This window comes from Pezoporus wallicus, unplaced genomic scaffold, assembly GCF_028554395.1.
Source record: "Pezoporus wallicus isolate ANWC-B61680 ecotype Strahan unplaced genomic scaffold, APGP_CSIRO_Pwel_v1 contig_8736, whole genome shotgun sequence".
Lineage (NCBI taxonomy): Eukaryota > Metazoa > Chordata > Aves > Psittaciformes > Psittacidae > Pezoporus > Pezoporus wallicus.
In genome coordinates, this window is record NW_026637072.1 from 247,437 (window position 1) to 263,442 (window position 16,006).

At 62.5% G+C, this 16,006-nt stretch overlaps 3 protein-coding genes across 6 annotated transcripts; 1 reads left to right on the forward strand and 2 right to left on the reverse strand.

Moving 5' to 3' along the window:
- Positions 1-1,269: 1,269 nt before the first annotated feature.
- On the forward strand, positions 1,270-3,486 carry NKX2-3 (NK2 homeobox 3). The gene is made up of 2 exons (XM_057403092.1): positions 1,270-2,079; positions 2,726-3,486. The coding sequence occupies exons 1-2, from the start codon at positions 1,737-1,739 to the stop codon at positions 3,364-3,366; spliced, it is 984 nt and encodes a 327-aa protein (XP_057259075.1). The 5' UTR covers positions 1,270-1,736; the 3' UTR covers positions 3,367-3,486.
- An 8,503-nt stretch (positions 3,487-11,989) lies between these two features.
- On the reverse strand, positions 11,990-15,518 carry LOC130595958 (mitoferrin-2). Of its 4 annotated transcripts, none has more exons than XM_057403120.1 (3): positions 15,389-15,518; positions 14,485-14,541; positions 11,990-13,065 (listed from the first exon to the last, which is right to left on the reverse strand). In XM_057403120.1, the coding sequence occupies exons 2-3, from the start codon at positions 14,498-14,500 to the stop codon at positions 12,548-12,550; spliced, it is 534 nt and encodes a 177-aa protein (XP_057259103.1). In that variant the 5' UTR covers positions 14,501-14,541; positions 15,389-15,518; the 3' UTR covers positions 11,990-12,547. The 4 variants fall into 4 exon arrangements, with proteins under 4 accessions (XP_057259103.1, XP_057259102.1, XP_057259101.1 ...); XM_057403119.1 differs by having other exon boundaries at positions 14,485-14,555; positions 15,330-15,454; XM_057403118.1 differs by lacking the exon at positions 15,389-15,518 and having other exon boundaries at positions 14,485-14,621.
- On the reverse strand, positions 15,238-15,937 carry LOC130595946 (mitoferrin-2-like). The gene is made up of 2 exons (XM_057403093.1): positions 15,686-15,937; positions 15,238-15,558 (listed from the first exon to the last, which is right to left on the reverse strand). The coding sequence occupies exons 1-2, from the start codon at positions 15,935-15,937 to the stop codon at positions 15,238-15,240; spliced, it is 573 nt and encodes a 190-aa protein (XP_057259076.1).
- Between the last annotated feature and the right edge of the window lie 69 nt (positions 15,938-16,006).

The window sequence follows — 16,006 nt, forward strand, 5'->3', positions numbered from 1 at the left end:
GCGGCAAGAGAGACCGATCTGCCACTATTTATGGCGACTGGTTTGAATCGGAGCGGTGGGAACGATTCGTCCCGCCGGGGGAAAGGGAACAGGTCCCGCCGCGGGACAGGGAGCACCCCAGCTCTGTCGAAGTGAGCGGCACCGGGGCTCCCGTCCCAGCCTGCGCCGCTGGAAAATGGGGTTTTCCGGGGCGTGCGGAGCGGCGGGAGGCAGGGAAACGAGGGCACAGACAGAGCCGGTAAACGGCGGAGCCGACTGAGGGTAGAGACCCGAGAGAAGCTCCCCGGAAGGCCCAGCGAATACCCGGCCGCGGAACACTCACCTGCCCGCCTTGTAAGCCCGGCTCCCTGCGGTATCGCCTCGGCGCAGATCCGATCCCTGCGGGGCGGCAGGATTTTAATCACAACGAAAGATCTCTCCCGGGACCCCCCGCTCCTCTTTCGGTGAGCCCGCTCCCCGTGTCTCGGCGGCGCTGAGCCCTTGAAGGGGTTCTGGGACCGCAGGCAGCCGCCGCAGGGTCGCGGCACACTTCCCCGAACCGCACCGGGGTGCTCGGCCGGTATTTGGCGCAGCCCCGGTGCCGGGAGAGTCACAGTGCACAGGGGTCTCTGCAGGCTCGCTCGGAGCTTCACCCGCCTGCACGGCAGCGTGGTGACTCCGTGGAGCCGCTAGTCTCCCGTTACTGGCGGGTGAAACGAAACGAAACGAAAGAAAACGAAAGAAATCGAAAGGAAAGACCGAAGAGTGCGGAATAACTCTCCTCGCCCTAGTCCATCGCCACCGCAGACCCGGAGTGCTCGTATGACCCGGCTCAGCCAGGCCCGGCTGGGTCTGAAAATCCCGGAGCTGAGGGGCCCGATCCGGCAGCGGCGACGGAGCGCGCATTCCCCGGGCGAGCGCGCTGCGCACCGGCTGCGGAGAGGCCGGGCGAGCTGCCGATGGGCCGGTGGCGGGGAAATATAAGGGGGCACCTGCGGGGGGCATCGGGGGATGCGAAGTGGGTCGGGTATGTGTAATGCGCGGGACGGCGAGGTGGCCGTCGGCTTCGGGAGGAGTGCGGGACGAGAACCTCCCCTCCACGCAGCGTTTCGGGCGGCGGGAGGTACTTGCGGGGCCAGGCAGCCGTGCCGGCGGTGCGACGAGGCCTGGACGGCGGGACAGCGCATGTTCGCCCCTCCCGGGGCCGGTCCTAGCCGTGTGCGGGCCGTGGCCGCCGGGGAGGGGGTCCCTACCTACTTACACGTGCTTAGCACTGGGGGGGGCGGGGGGGAGCGGCAGTGTCTTCCGCAGCTCTCTGCGGGGACCCCGGCCCCGGCGCACCGTTACCGCGCCCGAGGGGCGGGTGCCGGGCGGGCGAGGCGCTCAGCGGGGAAGCGGCCGCACCGAGAGCAGCCTTAATACATTGCTATTTCTGGCCGGGCGGCCAGAGCCGGGCAGGGGGCCGGCTCTGCCTCCCCCTCCCTCCAATGGCGAGGCCGCCCCCGGCCCCTCCTCGCCGTGACGTGCCGGCCCGGGGCAGAGGAGGCTCCCGAGCCCTTGGCTGTCCCTGCAGAAGCTGTAACAAAACGCAGACCCCCAGCGCTGGGCTAATGGAGGCAACTTAGACAGGAGCAGGCGCGGCCCCTCGTCTCTCGGCGCTGCCTGCTCCCCCCAGCACCGGGAGCGGCGCTCCCCGCCGAGCCACCGCCCGGGCGCCGCTGGGCTCGCGGGACTGCCTGGCTGCTTGCGCTGCCCCAATGATGTTACCGAGCCCCGTCACCTCCACTCCCTTCTCTGTCAAAGATATCCTCAACCTGGAGCAGCAGCAGGACCCGCACTATGGGGCCCAGCTCCCGCACCACCTGGAGCACCACTTCCACCCCGCCGCCTGCCTGCTGGCGGCCGCCGACGGCGCCCGCTTCTCCGACGGCGAGGAGGAAGAGGAGGAGGAGAAGCTGTCCTACCTGAGCTCCATGGCAGCTCCCGGCAGTCAGACGGACGCGCGGATCTCCGCCGATAACTACGTGCACGCCGTGCTGCGCGGCTCCTGCGAGGGCCCCGGCCCAGGAGACGAGCTGGACCCCGCGGCCCGCACCCCAAGTGAGTATCGGCCCCGCCGCGCTCCCCCGCCCCTCCAGTTCAGACGCGCCCGCGCTCGCTCCCAGCGGTGCGTTCCCGGCCCGTGGGGCACCGCTCCGCGGAGCCTCGGTCCCGACGATGCCACCCGGTACACGCCGCCGCGGCCGCGTTCCCTGGAAATGTCCAGCCGGGACTGGCACCTCGGGGCTGCCACCACCCTCTTCCGAGCCCTGCTCGCCGCCTCCCCGGGAAGCTCCTCCGCAAGGCCCCAGTTCAGAGCTGCCGCATCAGGCCCGCGCTCCAGAATACTGGTAGCGGAGCGCAGGGAACGGGGCGGGTTAGGCCCAACCCGGGAGAGAGGCGGTGAAGCAGGTGCCCGGCACCGTGCGCGGTGCGGCCCGGGGCTCGGCCCCGTGGTGCCGCAAGAGTAACACCGCAACTGGGCCAGAGGCACGGGGATGCGCTTGGCTCCGCCGTCCGATCCGGCCCATCTTAGAACACCGGCGGTGCCGGAGGCGGCCTGTCCCGGCGCTGCCTTCCCGCTTGCCCCGCGGTTGCCCGACGGGTGCGTAGCGGCGCGGGGCTTTTGCCCGCCGGTGGGGCCCGTCGGGAGCAGCCTGCGCCCGGTGTCACGATGTGCAGTCGTGACCTGTGCTCCCCCGTGCAGAGAGCTGCGTCCTGAAGAAGCCGCTGGATGCAGCGGAGAAAGCGGAGGAGGCGGAGAGGCCGAAGCAGCGGAGCCGAAGGAAGCCGCGCGTCCTCTTCTCCCAGGCTCAGGTCTTCGAGCTGGAGCGGCGGTTCAAGCAGCAGCGTTACCTGTCGGCACCCGAGCGGGAGCACCTGGCCAGCAGCCTTAAGCTCACTTCCACACAGGTGAAGATCTGGTTCCAGAACCGGCGCTACAAGTGCAAGCGGCAGCGGCAGGACAAGTCGCTGGAGTTGGGCGGCCCCACGGCCCCGCCGCCGCCGCGAAGGGTGGCCGTGCCCGTGCTGGTCCGCGACGGCAAACCGTGCCTCGGCGGGTCGCAGGGCTACAGCTCGGCATACAACGGGCCCTACTCCTACAACGGCTTCCCCGCCTACGGCTACGGCAACGCCGCTTCCTACAACCCCGGCTACGGCTGCACCTACCCGGCGGGCACCGGCGGCGCTTCCATGCAAGCCACCTGCAGCCCGGCGGCGGCCGCCGGGCCCTTCGTGAACGTGGGCAGCCTGGGGGGCTTCGGCGGTGGCGGCCAGCCGCTGCACCAGGCGGCGGCGGGGCCCTCCTGCAGCCAGGGCGCACTGCAGGGCATCCGGGCCTGGTAGCCCGCACGCACTGAGGGCCGGGACCGGACCGGCAGGACGGCCCAGCGGCTCCAGGGCCCCGTTATCATCCGCACCGCAGCCCGGCTGGTTGCCGCGCAATGCGCGCCCTGGAACGGAGGCGGCGGCGGGACGGCGCGCCGAGGACCCCGGCGCTCCCGCGGGTCGCGGTGCGGGACAGGCAGCGCGCGGAGCGGCGCGGCAGGACGGGGCTGCCCGAGCTCGCAGCGAAGAGCCGCCGACCCGCGGAGCCGCCGCGACGGCCGGGCGGACAGGGGCCGATCGCGCCGCGCCCGCGGAGCAGCTTTGCTTGTAAAAAGCCGACGGCAGGGCCCGGGGGTGTCGCGGCCCCTCTATCTACTCTGTATCGGTTACTGCCAGCGCCAGCTCGCCGAGTCAGTCAATAAACCAGGTGCAATATCCACCGCCCGCTACTCCTTCGCCCAGCGGCCGGTGCCCAGCGGCGGGGACGTCGCAGCGGCGTGCCCGCGGGGCAGGGCGGCCCGGCCGGCTTGTGAGCGTGCCAAGGGCGCTGAATGGGGCCGCGCAGCTCAGAGCCGGGCCCATTGTGGCGGCCGGGCCGGCGCTGAAAGGAGCCGCCGAGGAAGGTAGCGGGAATAGGCGCTTATTGGATTCGGGAACAAAAGGTGTGGCAGGGAGGCGAGGGACAAAGGGGCCCCGGCGCCGAGATTGACGGGCCGCTTTGCCCCCCACTGAGGCCCAGGCCCGGCGCTTTATGCGCGGGGGCTGCAGAAACGTGCTGGGTTTTGTTCCCCTTTCTGGGAGCGCAGGGGGAGAAGAGGGGGGTCCGCGGGCCGCTGATTAGGGCCGTCCGGGCCGGGCAGCCTGAATACCGGGGCATTATTGCTACATGTTCAGCCATTTCGGCTGCAGGGGGATGGGGTGGCCGAGGCCCCCGAACCCCGCTGGAGCAGCGGCGGGATCGCCCCGCGCCCGCCCCGTCCCGGGCCGCCCCGTCCCACCGCCACTGAGCCCTCGGAGCGGTCCTGGCCCCGCCGCCGCGGCCGTGCCTCTGCCGGGCAGGTCCTGCCGAGCGCCGCAGTCCCTCCCGGGTAGGGCAGGACACCCGCGGAGCACCGTCTGGCTCGGCCCGGATGGCGACGGAGACCAGCGGCGCCGTGAGCTCTCCAGCACCGTGCCGCACATCTCCCCGCCGCGGCGTCGGAGCTCCCGAAGACATTCCCAGAGGACGGGACGGACGCAGCCAGGGGCTCAGTGTGCCTCCTCTCTTGCTCAGCGAAGCCCACTGTGCCCTCCCCTGCCCTCTCCGTGCCTGCCGTTTCATGGTGCCTCCACCGCGAGCAGAGGAACCGGGCTTGTAGCCGCGGCAGAAGTAGCAGGTAAATACCGTTCACTCTGCTAAACCCTTTTACAGGGCACATTTCCACCGCACAATCTGAACGCGCACCCTTGGGGTTTGATGTTCAAAAGGAACCAGAGAAATTCCATTGCAACACCGCGGGGACAGAACGGGCAAGCAGCAGCCCCGGCTCCCAGCCCTGGCTCGGCGCAGCACCCTGCTGTCCCCCGAGCCACACCGAGACCGGCAGGAGAGGATGCGGCACACCCAGCCGATTGTTTGCTGGATGGCAGCAAGGTGTCGCGGGAGAGGAAGCCCAGGCTCGGCTCTTGGCTTTCGGAGATGAGTGGTTAAGGCCCTGTGGTCTCGTGGGTAGAAACAGGATAGCCAAGAACAAAGATAGGTAATTCTCTCTGCTGCAGCAGTCAGCCTGGGGAGATTTGTCTCTGCCATAGGAAGGAGTTGCATTTTCCTCCGTGTTCTGCCAGACTGTCTGCAGAAATAGACCAGTGTGAGTTCATGCCTTGACGTACAAGCCAGAGGAATTGTAACCACAATACAGGCTCCTCCAAAATCAGGGTGTATGAGGGGAGCTCTTGGCTTAGCACGTCCCCTCCAGGTGCGTGGCAGCTGGTTAAAAATCCACTGCATGACCAGCAGGACCAGAGATCCCAGGTGAGACGAGATCTCTGGTGTGGGAGATGCTGCCCACATCTGTAGACAGCATCTTTGGAGCAGGGATGGTGGAGTAAAGAAAAAGGGCACATGGGGACCCCATGGCCACGTTGCAAGAGGTGATGCCGGGCAGTACCAGCATTATCAATCAGTACAGCACCCAGCATGGCTGTAGGCAGGAGGTTAGTGCTGTGCTCACCCCAGTTGTGCCTGGTGACACCCGTGTGTGCTCCCCGGCCCCATGGTTCTCGTGGAGAGCTGGAGCAGTGCCTGGCCAGGGGAAGCCAAGAGGCCTGGCTGCAGGCCGATGTGCCATGGCGATGGAAGTTTCTAGATGTCCACCATAGCGAGCCCCATTCCTGGGACAGATCCCAGCTGTCCCACTAGCTCAGACTGAGGGGAGGGCAGTGGATTAGTGGGAGGGACCCCTTTGCAGACTCTCACCCAATACCCCCAAGCTGATGGGGATGACGAAGCGGCACAAAGGGCTGGGGGTGCTGGAGGGCCTGGAGCACAGCGGCAGAAAAGTGCTCCAAAGAGGAGGAACAGCCAGCAGAGACCGGTGGGAGGGAGATGTTGGGAGACCGCAGATTGGATTTGCTGCCTAGGGAGGGGAGACACAATGGAGGGAAGTCGCTGCATGGCTGCACTGGAGGCAGCACCCGCCTATGACGCACCCTGTCCCTCATGCCCCAGGGCAAAGCGGGGTGCTGCCGGTGGAGTGCGAGGTGCAGGGTGCTGGTGAAGATCCCTCCAGCATGATCCCGCTGTGGTTGTAGTGCAGGCAGAGGGACATAAGGGAGGGAGAGATGGAAGGGCCATGGTCAAGGGGCAGAGGGCATGCGTTGTTTCTTCCTGGTTGATCGGGGGATTTACTGCTGTTTGGGAGTCAGGGCAGGAAGGCGCTGATTGATTTCGGACAGGGACAAGATTCACTAAAACAATGCATTGACTTAAAGGAAAGGAGGGACTATTGGGGCAGCCAGACTTTAACTACCAGGCCTCAGGCCTGCTCTGTACATGGGCTCCGGTTCTGGTTTTTGTTTCCTTGCCTCTGTCCAGTGGTTCACAGGGAGGCTCTATCCAAACCCCAGTACTAGCTGGTTTTGTGTCCTCTTTGTCATGCTCAGGATCACAGGGGAGCAGTGCTGTTGCTTCTGCAGCACTGCAGATGTGCTCTCATTTCCTCTCCTTCCTGATATCTCTTTCCATCCCTCCTTTCACCCCACTGTGGTCATCCCCTCCCCCTCCCCTCATGTTTTTAATACATCACAAGCCACTTGCTGCCATCAGCAGTGTGCAGAGTGAGTTGCCTACTCCCAGCAAGGCTGGCCAGGCTGCCCATGGACCTGGGCAGACCCCAATGAGCTCTGGTCCCATCTACTTCAGTTCGGGCACAGCCACTTCCTGTTCCCTTGGAACCAGGAGCCCAGGGACCCAGTGGTGTGCTGGGGTGGTGCTGGGCTTAGTCCTCTGTGTTGGATCTGGATTGGGGTGGCAACTTCTGCTCTGCGGTGCTTCCCACTGCAGCTACCCCATGCCATGAGCTGTGAGCTGCCAGGGCTGCTTGGTCACTGGGGCTCCGCAGAGCCGTCAGGGCTCGGCGATGCTGGAAGCTCCTCCTGGCACTGACAATGCCAGGTTGTCACACAAGCGCTCTTCAGTGCCAATAAAGCTGTGGCCAGCCATGGATCAAGTAATTAAAATAGTACTTGTGCTGTGGAGCCTCCAGCGATGGTTTCTTCAACTACTTGTCTGCCCAGGAGGGCCAGGGACCTGCCTCCCTTCCTCTGATGAGACCCTAATGGCCACAGACCTCCCCTAGTCCTCCAGCCTGTCCCATGCATTGCAGGCTGACTACACCCAAGCATTGCGGGGGATCCCAGGTTTTAGGCGTTCCTTCTCTCCTGAGACGGGGCACAGTGCTGTGACACGGGACTCAGTGTCCCGTCTAGAAGAGACTGGCATCTTGATCCCCTCCAGAGCAGAGCACTGCTGAAACCCAGAGCTCTGGTCCGAGCAGAGCCCCTCCCGGCTGCACCGTGCCACATCCCCCTGCCTGGGCAATACAATCCACAGACCCTTTTCCGGGACGACCCTCCGCTGGCGGTGCTGCTCCGTGTCTGCCGGGCTGCAGCTGGGACACGGCTCCGGGGCTGTCCCCAAGAGAGAGGCGGCACCGCCATCTATCGGCCAGCACCCGGGGACACGGGGGGACAGGTACCTTCTGCCCCTGCCACCCCCCCGCTGCTCCGCGCCTGCTCTTGGCTCGGGTGTGCTCTGAGCGCAGACATCCAGCACGTCTTTGTGAGAGACCCAGCAGGTTTGTAGCTTTTCTCCCGTCCCAAAGAGGCGAAATCCATCCAACGTGGGAGCTCCCTCTTCCCCAGATTCCCGAAGCCCTGGCATTGCCTCCCGCCTTCAGCTGCCGCCTTCACCCCCTTCACCTGTCCTTGCCCAAGGACATCTATGACTGTTGTGATGTCCAGCGCCTGGTGCCTGTTACAGCTGCGTCCTCACCAGAGGGAGCTGTGTCTCCGATGGAGCCACGGACCGATTTTGGCCCGATTCCCTACTCCCTCCCCTTGGCAGTGCTCCCGGCAATGTACTGCTCAGGTCTAATGGGCACCCAAAGGTGCAGGGACAGAGAAGATTGCTTGGATTTACATGTCTCCTGGCAGCCACTAGCCGCGCCAGGCATTATCTGTGCCCTGCCACCAGACTCGTATGTCAGCCCGCATGCCAGAGCTATCCTGGGGAGGGAGGATTGCAGGGAATTGTTAGCTGGTGCCACCGGTGCAATCCTAATCTCCTGGGCCAGGGAGATTAGGGCTGAAGTCCCCCCCACCCTCTGGAACAGCCCTTGCCTCAGCTGCATTTCAGACTGATCCCAGAGCAGGCTCTGGTGTCGCAGCACACTTGAGCTGTCCCACTGCGCTCACCCATATGCCCTTGGGAGAGTGACCCCACCTGCCACCCCCATCCAGCCCAGGAGAGGCTCCCAGTTCTGACACCTCCCAGTGCAGCTGGGCAGCATCTTCCCAGGGCCAGTTTGCAGCCCCTTGTTGGAGAACTTTAACACTAAGTACGGGTGTAACCAATACCTCCCCATCAAACCAGTCACCTAAGAGCGGTCCCAGCCCAGCCCTGGGAGTTTCTTCTTCTGGTGGCTCTTACAGCCAAGAAAGCAGGTTTCCAGCCTCACTTTTACCTTTCAGGATACATTCCCTGCCTTCCTGCACTGCGATGCTCAGTGGGAGCCCGGTGGGCTGGGAGCAGCCCAACCAGGATTTGTCTCTCAGCAGTTTAACTCAGGCAGCAGCATGGGTCAGAAGAAGGTTTCCCAGGGCCCACCAGGGGCCATGTCTGCTCTCTGTCCAGGCGGCCCTGGCGCCCATGTTTACCACCACTGTAAGGCCGTGGGGTCATGAGAACTTGTACAACTTTATTGGGGTCTGACAGAGCCCTGAGGAATCCCAGAGCCAGGGTGGTTGGGGTGGGAGAGAGGCTGGGAGCCCACTTCTGTGCTCCCTGTGGGCTCCAGCCACCTCCTGCCACCCAGCAGGGCAGTCTGGCACCCACTGCAGAGGGGCTGGGGGCAGAAAAGCTCAGGGTAGTCTAGGACACCAGCACAGGAGGGGCAGTGATGTGGTTTGGCAGGGCAATGCCTTTGCCCCCAACTGACTGCCCCAGAGCTGGGCTGGCAAAGGCCCCTGCAGGCTGGGACCCAGCACCTTGTGTGGAGTCCCCAAGGCAGGAGCAACTCAGGAGCCCACTGGTCCCCAGCTGAAGGTATGGGGCAGACACACTGGAGTGGTCTCCCCTTCTTGCTTTGGGGGTTGATGCAGCCACCCCAGTTCCCCTCACCCCAGCTCTGCCCTTAACCTGCGGGAATGCAGGCATCTCCATTTACCCCAGGAAGGCATCTGGGGACGCTGGAGCTGCTCTTGGCATGGCAAACTCGGGCTGCCTGAAATAGCTTGGGGCTGTGCCGCAGCAGAACTGCAGCAGCCCCAGATCTATCACCTGGAGCAGGGCAAGGCTGGCAGCACTGCCCGGCTCTGCCTGCCTGGGGCTGCAGGGCTCACCCAGTCCGGGATCATCCCTGGCACCAGTGGCAGGTCAAGGCTGGGGGAGTAGTAGGACACGGGAAGGCAAGGCAGCAAATCCCTGCCTGTGCTGGATGTGACTGGGGATCCTGCAGGGAGGAGAAAGGAAAAGGGGCTGTCTCCAAAACTCTGCTGGGCTGAGTGTGGCTCCCTTGCTGGAGAGCCAAAAATAGCCTCTTTACCCGGAAGAGTCTGTAGGAGGGCTCTCGCTGGAAACGCAGCCAACTACCTAGGAGGCCCTGGGACAAACACAGAGCAGCGTGGATTCACTGATGCAGACCTTGGAAAGACAGCAGCTGGAGCTGCATCAACCAATAACTTGGTTACCTCTGAGTGTCTCATCATGCCAAAAGGCGCCAGAACCACCTGCCGGGCAAGTTGTTCCAATGCAGAGCTGGACAGCAGCTAGCAAACCACCATGGCCAGCCCTTGGTCTGTGGCAGAGGCCCAGCTCGGGGGACGGAGACGGAAGCAGGATGGGATTTTCCAGTCTTTTGTGGCCTTGCCTCTGTGGGGCTGCTGCTATCTGCACTGGGCATCACAGCCTGGCAAAGCACCGGGTGAACAAAGGCTGAGCTCTTGCCAGGGGAGCGCTCAGGCCAATTGCCCACATGGCAGCACCTCTGTGCTGTGCTGACTGATCACCTCCCCATTCCTGGGGGTCTTGCTCCATCCCCCAGCACTTCTGTGGACAGTTATTCCTGGAAGCATCCTGGAGTCACCTTCAATCATGCCTCCACCCGCTGACATTTATAGAGCTTCTTCCAGTGGCTGATGGATTTAATAGTGTGAATCTCCCCCCAGCCCCAGCCTGTGTTTATGCCTTTTCCTCCATAGGGATTGTCATCACCCCAGTGTCTGGTGAGGGCTAAATGTGAGGCTGCAGCTCCACTGGCAACAGCTTTCACTTTCAGGCAGGGAGACCCATCCTGGCAGAGACAGCCCAGTCATACCCGTCTTCTGCAGGCTCCCGTCTGGTGCCCTGCCTGCCAAGCTAATCCTCCCTGGTCTCTCCCAGCCACTTCTGCTTCTCGGATTTCTCCCTCTTGGGTGGAGGAGCTGCAGAGCTGCCAGATCTTGCAATAACCAGACTATTTCTTAAAGCCCCAGCTCCTGAGATGGTGCAAAAACTGGTGGCTCCTGGCCTCCAGTGGCTTTTGTTTCTTTAAGGAGTTCCTCATCCTCCTGCTTGTGCAGGAAAAGCAGGGACAAGGAGCCTGCAGCCCATGCCAGGGAGCAGAGGATGGGCACAGCATGGAACCTGGGTGCACCCAGGCTACAGAGCAGTGGCCATGGCTTCTCTGTGCCCAGAGACACCCAGACCTGCTGGGCAGCCATCATAAATCCCATGAGCAGTTGCTCAGCACCTGTCACCCATCACCAGGAACAGGGGCAAGAGATGCTTAAGGGAAAGGTGAAGTTGGTGTTGGGCTGGAGCTTGGGCAGGGTGTTGAACACCCTGCCCTGTACTGTGGAGGTCCAGCAGTGCTGGGGCCCCATGCCCACAAGGGCTGCACATTCCCCTGCTCACACAGCAGCCTTTCCAGCTGCAGGAAAACCCCTGTTTCCCCATGCCACAGAGCAACCTAGCAGCCCTCTGTGCAGGCCAGCCCTGAGCCAACCCAGGACCCGGTTACTGAGGGCAGCACATACCACAGCTGTGAATGCATTTCCTCCAGGCACTTATTTTGGCTTGGCACTGTGGGATACAGGCCCCTCCTACAAGCACTGTGAGGCATCCTGTGAGAGCCAGGTATCACCTGCAGGCACCCGGCTCAAGAAACCCAGAGCTCTGCTCTGGAAGGTCAGCACAACTAGGTGGTATTTCAGTGCCTAGCGACCCAGCAAGGCTGGCTCACAGGTCCAGAGCTGGTAGGGACCCTAAAAGAAGTCAGTACCAAGAGAGTTAATATGTTCAAAGAATAAGCTATTCTATTATCACTAAGAGAAAATATTAGCACTTTGAGCCAGGCTGGACAAGGCCGTGACCAACCTGGTCTAGTGGAAGGTATCCCTTCCCATGGCAGCAGGGTTGGAACTAGATAATCTTAGGTCCTTTCTAACCCAAAGCATTCTATGGTTCTATAAATTTTTGAGATGCTCATCAAGCAACAAAATAGTTTACTCAAAATCAGGGACAAAAACCCTGCCGAACCCCAAACCACCTGTGTGAGGTGTACAAAGCCCTGTGATTCCTGTGCTGTCCCTGACACACGCAACTTGGGATCCTCCTGCCAACAACTCAGCTCAGAGCAGTTTGGAAGCACCCTGATGATCCCGTCAGAATGAGGGTGCGGGATTGTCTGGACGAGAAGCATGAACCCCAGCTTCTCCAGTGGGGTCACAAGCCATGCCAGCTGCAAGTGTTGGGGCACCAGCCAAAGGGGATGGGCACTACACTCCTCCCTGCACCTTGCCAGGGTGGGGGGAACAGGCAGCCCCCCTCAGCACAATGCTACCCCCAAACTCCACTGCTGTCTTTCGATGGGTGCCCCACTGGAGTAAGAAGGGGACATGAGGATAGAGCTGAACTGTTTTTATTGGAGGCGTCAAGAGCAGGAACAAAACCAAACCTACAGGCTCCCCTCCTCAAGTGCCATCCTCCCCCCTGCCCTCCATTGGGGTGGTCAGCATCACGTGTGCGTGCTACAAGACAACGGCAAGGCTTACACTTTGCTTCAGCCAAAAGCCAGACAAAGCCCCCAGCATCCCGGGCAGTGCTGCTGCCACCTCCTTGGTGACTGCGAGCTCAGCTTGGCCCTCGCAGAGGCAGGACAGGACATTCACCTTCCCTCCGAGGAGGGGTGCTTTGCGTGAGAGGATGTTTTGGTGAAGGGAAGGACAGGAGCACAGCTCCACCGAAGTGCCAGGCAACAGGACCCAGGCTGCAGCTCCCAGTGGGACATCTTGGAGGACTGTGGGGGAGAGCAAGCCGTGCAGCCTGAGCAGAGCTGCAGCAGCCAAAGGCAAATGACATTGCTGCTCCTTCTTCAACACAAACCAAACTGAATGGGAGAGGTGTCAGAAGACAAACCAGGAGGGGAGGTGAAGCAGGTCTGGAGCAGCATTTGGCTCCGGCTCACTTCCCAGCCCACCATTCCTCCTGGCGCTTGGTGAGGATGTATTTGAAGAACTCATACACAGACCAAGCAATTGCTGTTGAGGGCATCTGATAAATGACTCTTGCCTGGACCCCTCTGAAGTAGGCAGTCACGCCGCCCACTTGGTACACCGTCCTGAAGGCATTGGCCATGCCTGTAATGTGTCCGCTGATGTTGGAGCTCAAGGCCAGGGACTCCTGGGTGTTGAGCAGGGTTTTGCAAACGTCCAAAGGTGTAGTGGCTGCAGCAGCGACAGCCCCCGCGCAGGCTCCGGAGACCACGTGGGAGCCTGGGTTGTACTGTCTGTGGGGGTTGAGCTGCTCTTGCAGGAACTCATAGGTCATGAAGTGAATGGCTTGGAAGGGGATGTTCATGGTGAGCTGGGTGGTGTAGCTGCGGTAGAAAGCTCCAGCCCCTTCGTTGCGCCACACAGCTCGCACACAGTCCATCACACGCTGATAAGGCGAGTTGTACATCTGCATCCTCTGCTTGACCACTTGGGACAGACGGCGGCAGCCAGCAGCCAGGACCCAGGTATGGAGGAAAAGCGGCAGCAGCCAGCAGCCAGGACCCAGGCACGGAGGAAAAGTGGAGAGAGTAGGGTAAGGACAAAGCCAGGCTCCTTCTAAGCGCACGGAGTTTGGTCACACTGGCTTACAAGGTAATGACAGACAACTCGGACCAGCAGTGCCCTGTGTCTCCCTATGCAGGACTGCAGCCATTTAACATGTTGAGGCATCACTATTGCACAGACACCACCTCCACAGCTGCCACAGCCCCAGGGATCATTTTGATACCAGGCACTTATACACTGTATTCACCCTCACTCCCAAGTGACCAATGTCACTCCACCCCACCAAACTATTCCACAGTCAGAACCCCGTTACCTTCCAGACACGTCTTGATCAGGATGAGCCTGTCCCTCCCCAGCCATCCCCCTGTGCAGTCCCCACAATAACCACAGCACATCGCAGAGCCCACCAGCCAGGAATCTTCAGTGGCCACTGCTGAAACACAGACGCTCCGGGGCAAGAACCAGATGCCAAACCCCCACAACACATCCAAGAGCAGGGAAGGGGAGCCCAGAGTGCAGCCTGCCCCAATCCTGTCTCAAAGTGGCCCCAAGGAGCTAAAAATGATATGACTAAATACTACAGCCATGGTAAGAAGATGAGCTCAAGGAAAGGAATGACAGTGGTCTGGAGACACAGCTGCTGGCTCCTCAGGGTCCTATGACTGGGCAGGCAGGAGCCCTGCTGGGCCCAGATCAACTGCAGCCTGTGCTGGCACAAACCCTCTGGTTTTAAGAGGAAAAAATACAATTATGACTGGCCTTTCCTCATTATTCTTCCTTTTCCCACCATGCTCAGACCCTAATTACAAACTGCCTTTTCATACATACCAGGCTCAACAAAATCAATGTCTTCCAGACATCCCATAGCATGAGATCGCCCTTCTTCTGACTTTAGCAAGTCTTTTGTATCCTATTTTCATTTTCTTCTTGAACACAGGTCCAGAATGTACCTCATCTTCCTGAGACCTCGCTGCAGCAATGCCCAATTTCCACACACTTGGGATAACTACAGCAGTACAGCTTGCATCTCTCTTGCCTTCTCTCCTGCTTCTTGTAATTGTCTCCAGGAAAATTCCTGTGCGGAAACCTGGTTCCCTCCCTGCTCCTCCTAAGCTGGGGTTTCCTGTTCCCCCCAGAATTCATCTCTTCGACCCAGAATTCAGCTCTTCAACCTACCCCCTCAGCCACTGGGCTTCTACCCAGAGCCACAGCCACTGGCCCCCAAAGGATCCTTGCAGTCAGGTGAGCAGTGAGGAGCGCACCCTCTGTACTGCAGAGGTGACCTGAGCAGCGTAGGCATACCCCAATCCTCCCCTCCCGGCAGGCCAGGGCCATCGTTACCTTCTGCAGGGTTCATGGCTGCATCGTGGAGCAACGTTGCTACACACCCGGCTGCACCTGCAAAACAAGAACTGCCACATGTGAAGGGGGGAGGTGAGGGACCCCAGGGCTCTACCACAGCCCTGAGTCCCTTGCCAAGGCACAGGAGGAGGCCCCTGGAAGAGGGAGAGATCCAGAGGTGGCCTCCATCTCCCTGGTGGGTCAGTCCTCAGCAGTTCCCACCCGGAGAGCTCAAGGAAACAAAGAGGATTGTGACAGGCTGCCAAGTCCCACGGGTTGACCGGTACTCGCTTGGGCCCAGCCCTCGGGGACAGGCCAAGGCCACCGGTTGGCAGCACCCTGAGGATGGCCAATGCCCCCACGGAGGAGAAACACTGCAGAACAGAGCTGAGGATGGGACGTGCCTTGCTCTCCCCTCGGCCCCACACTTTCCCCACCGTGGTGGCTCCTCGAGATGAGCAATGGGCACCATGGCAAGACAGGCTCCAAAACCACATGGCCCTGCTGGGGCAAGCTCCGGCACCACCAACCCACGGGACCATGGCCAGGCCCAGCTCATCTGCAGGCAGCTCCTGTCCACCAGCACCATTCCAAGCCGGGGCCACCAACCTCCTCCAAGCCAGATACCCGGGAGCGGCTGTGGCAGGTGCAGGATCAGTGCCTCCCCCTGCCCAGCACCGCAGCTGCAGAAAGCACAGCTTTAGCACACGCGCTGCACTCAGCCCCACGGCGGCGGTACTGGGCCAGCCCTCCCTACCGCCACGGCTCGGCCTGTCCTCCCCTGCTCCCCACCCGGCGTGGTTGGGGGTGGCTACCGGCAGCCCCCGTGGCCCCGGGAGCAGTACCGTTGGCCACATGGCTATTGCCCCCAGCGTGGATAACGTCGCTCAGCGTCTTTTTTAACTTTTCGTAGCAGGCGAAGTAGAGGGCGTGCGCCGGGCCGGCGCCAGTGGCCGTGATGTTCAAGCCCCGCATCGGCCGCCAGACGCCCTCGGTGCGGGCGATGCGCCATAGGGCCTCCAGCACGTTCCGGTACCGGGCGGCGGGCTCCGGCCGCAGGCTCTGCATCCGCGTCTGCAACACAAGGCCCGGGCAGGCGGCCCGTCACCACAGGGGACCCGATCCGGGCACCCCCCCCCGTTTTGCCACCGCCCCCTCCCCGGCCCCGCCGCGCCCCCCGCCCCGCCACCGGGGCCGGCACCTTGACACAGTCCACTGGGTACATCACGCAGTGCTCCATGACGCCCGCCACGGCGCCCGCCAACATGTGCGTGGACACGGCGGCACCCTGCGGTAGTGCCTCGTAGTCTGGCGCGGGCGGGGAGCGCGGCTCGTTGCCCCGCGCTGCCTCCGCGCCCTCCGGGCCGGGGCCAGCTCCGGGACCGGGACCCGGCCCCGCCTCCGCCCCCGCGCCGCCCCGCCGCGCGCGGCCCGCGCCGCCGCCACCGCCCATCAGCAGCAGCAGGACGCGGCCCGACTCCGCGCCACCCCGCGCGCCGGGGCCCGCGCCCGCCCCCGCGCC

Coding starts and splice junctions, on each gene's coding strand:
- NKX2-3 (XM_057403092.1), top strand. CDS start 1,737: ATGATGTTACCGAGCCCCGTCACCTCCACTCCCTTCTCTGTCAAAGAT. Junction 2,080..2,725: donor CCCCGCGGCCCGCACCCCAA/GTGAGTATCGGC, acceptor TCCCCCGTGCAG/AGAGCTGCGTCCTGAAGAAG.
- LOC130595946 (XM_057403093.1), bottom strand. CDS start 15,937: ATGGGCGGTGGCGGCGGCGCGGGCCGCGCGCGGCGGGGCGGCGCGGGG. Junction 15,559..15,685: donor ACCCAGTGGACTGTGTCAAG/GTGCCGGCCCCG, acceptor CTTGTGTTGCAG/ACGCGGATGCAGAGCCTGCG.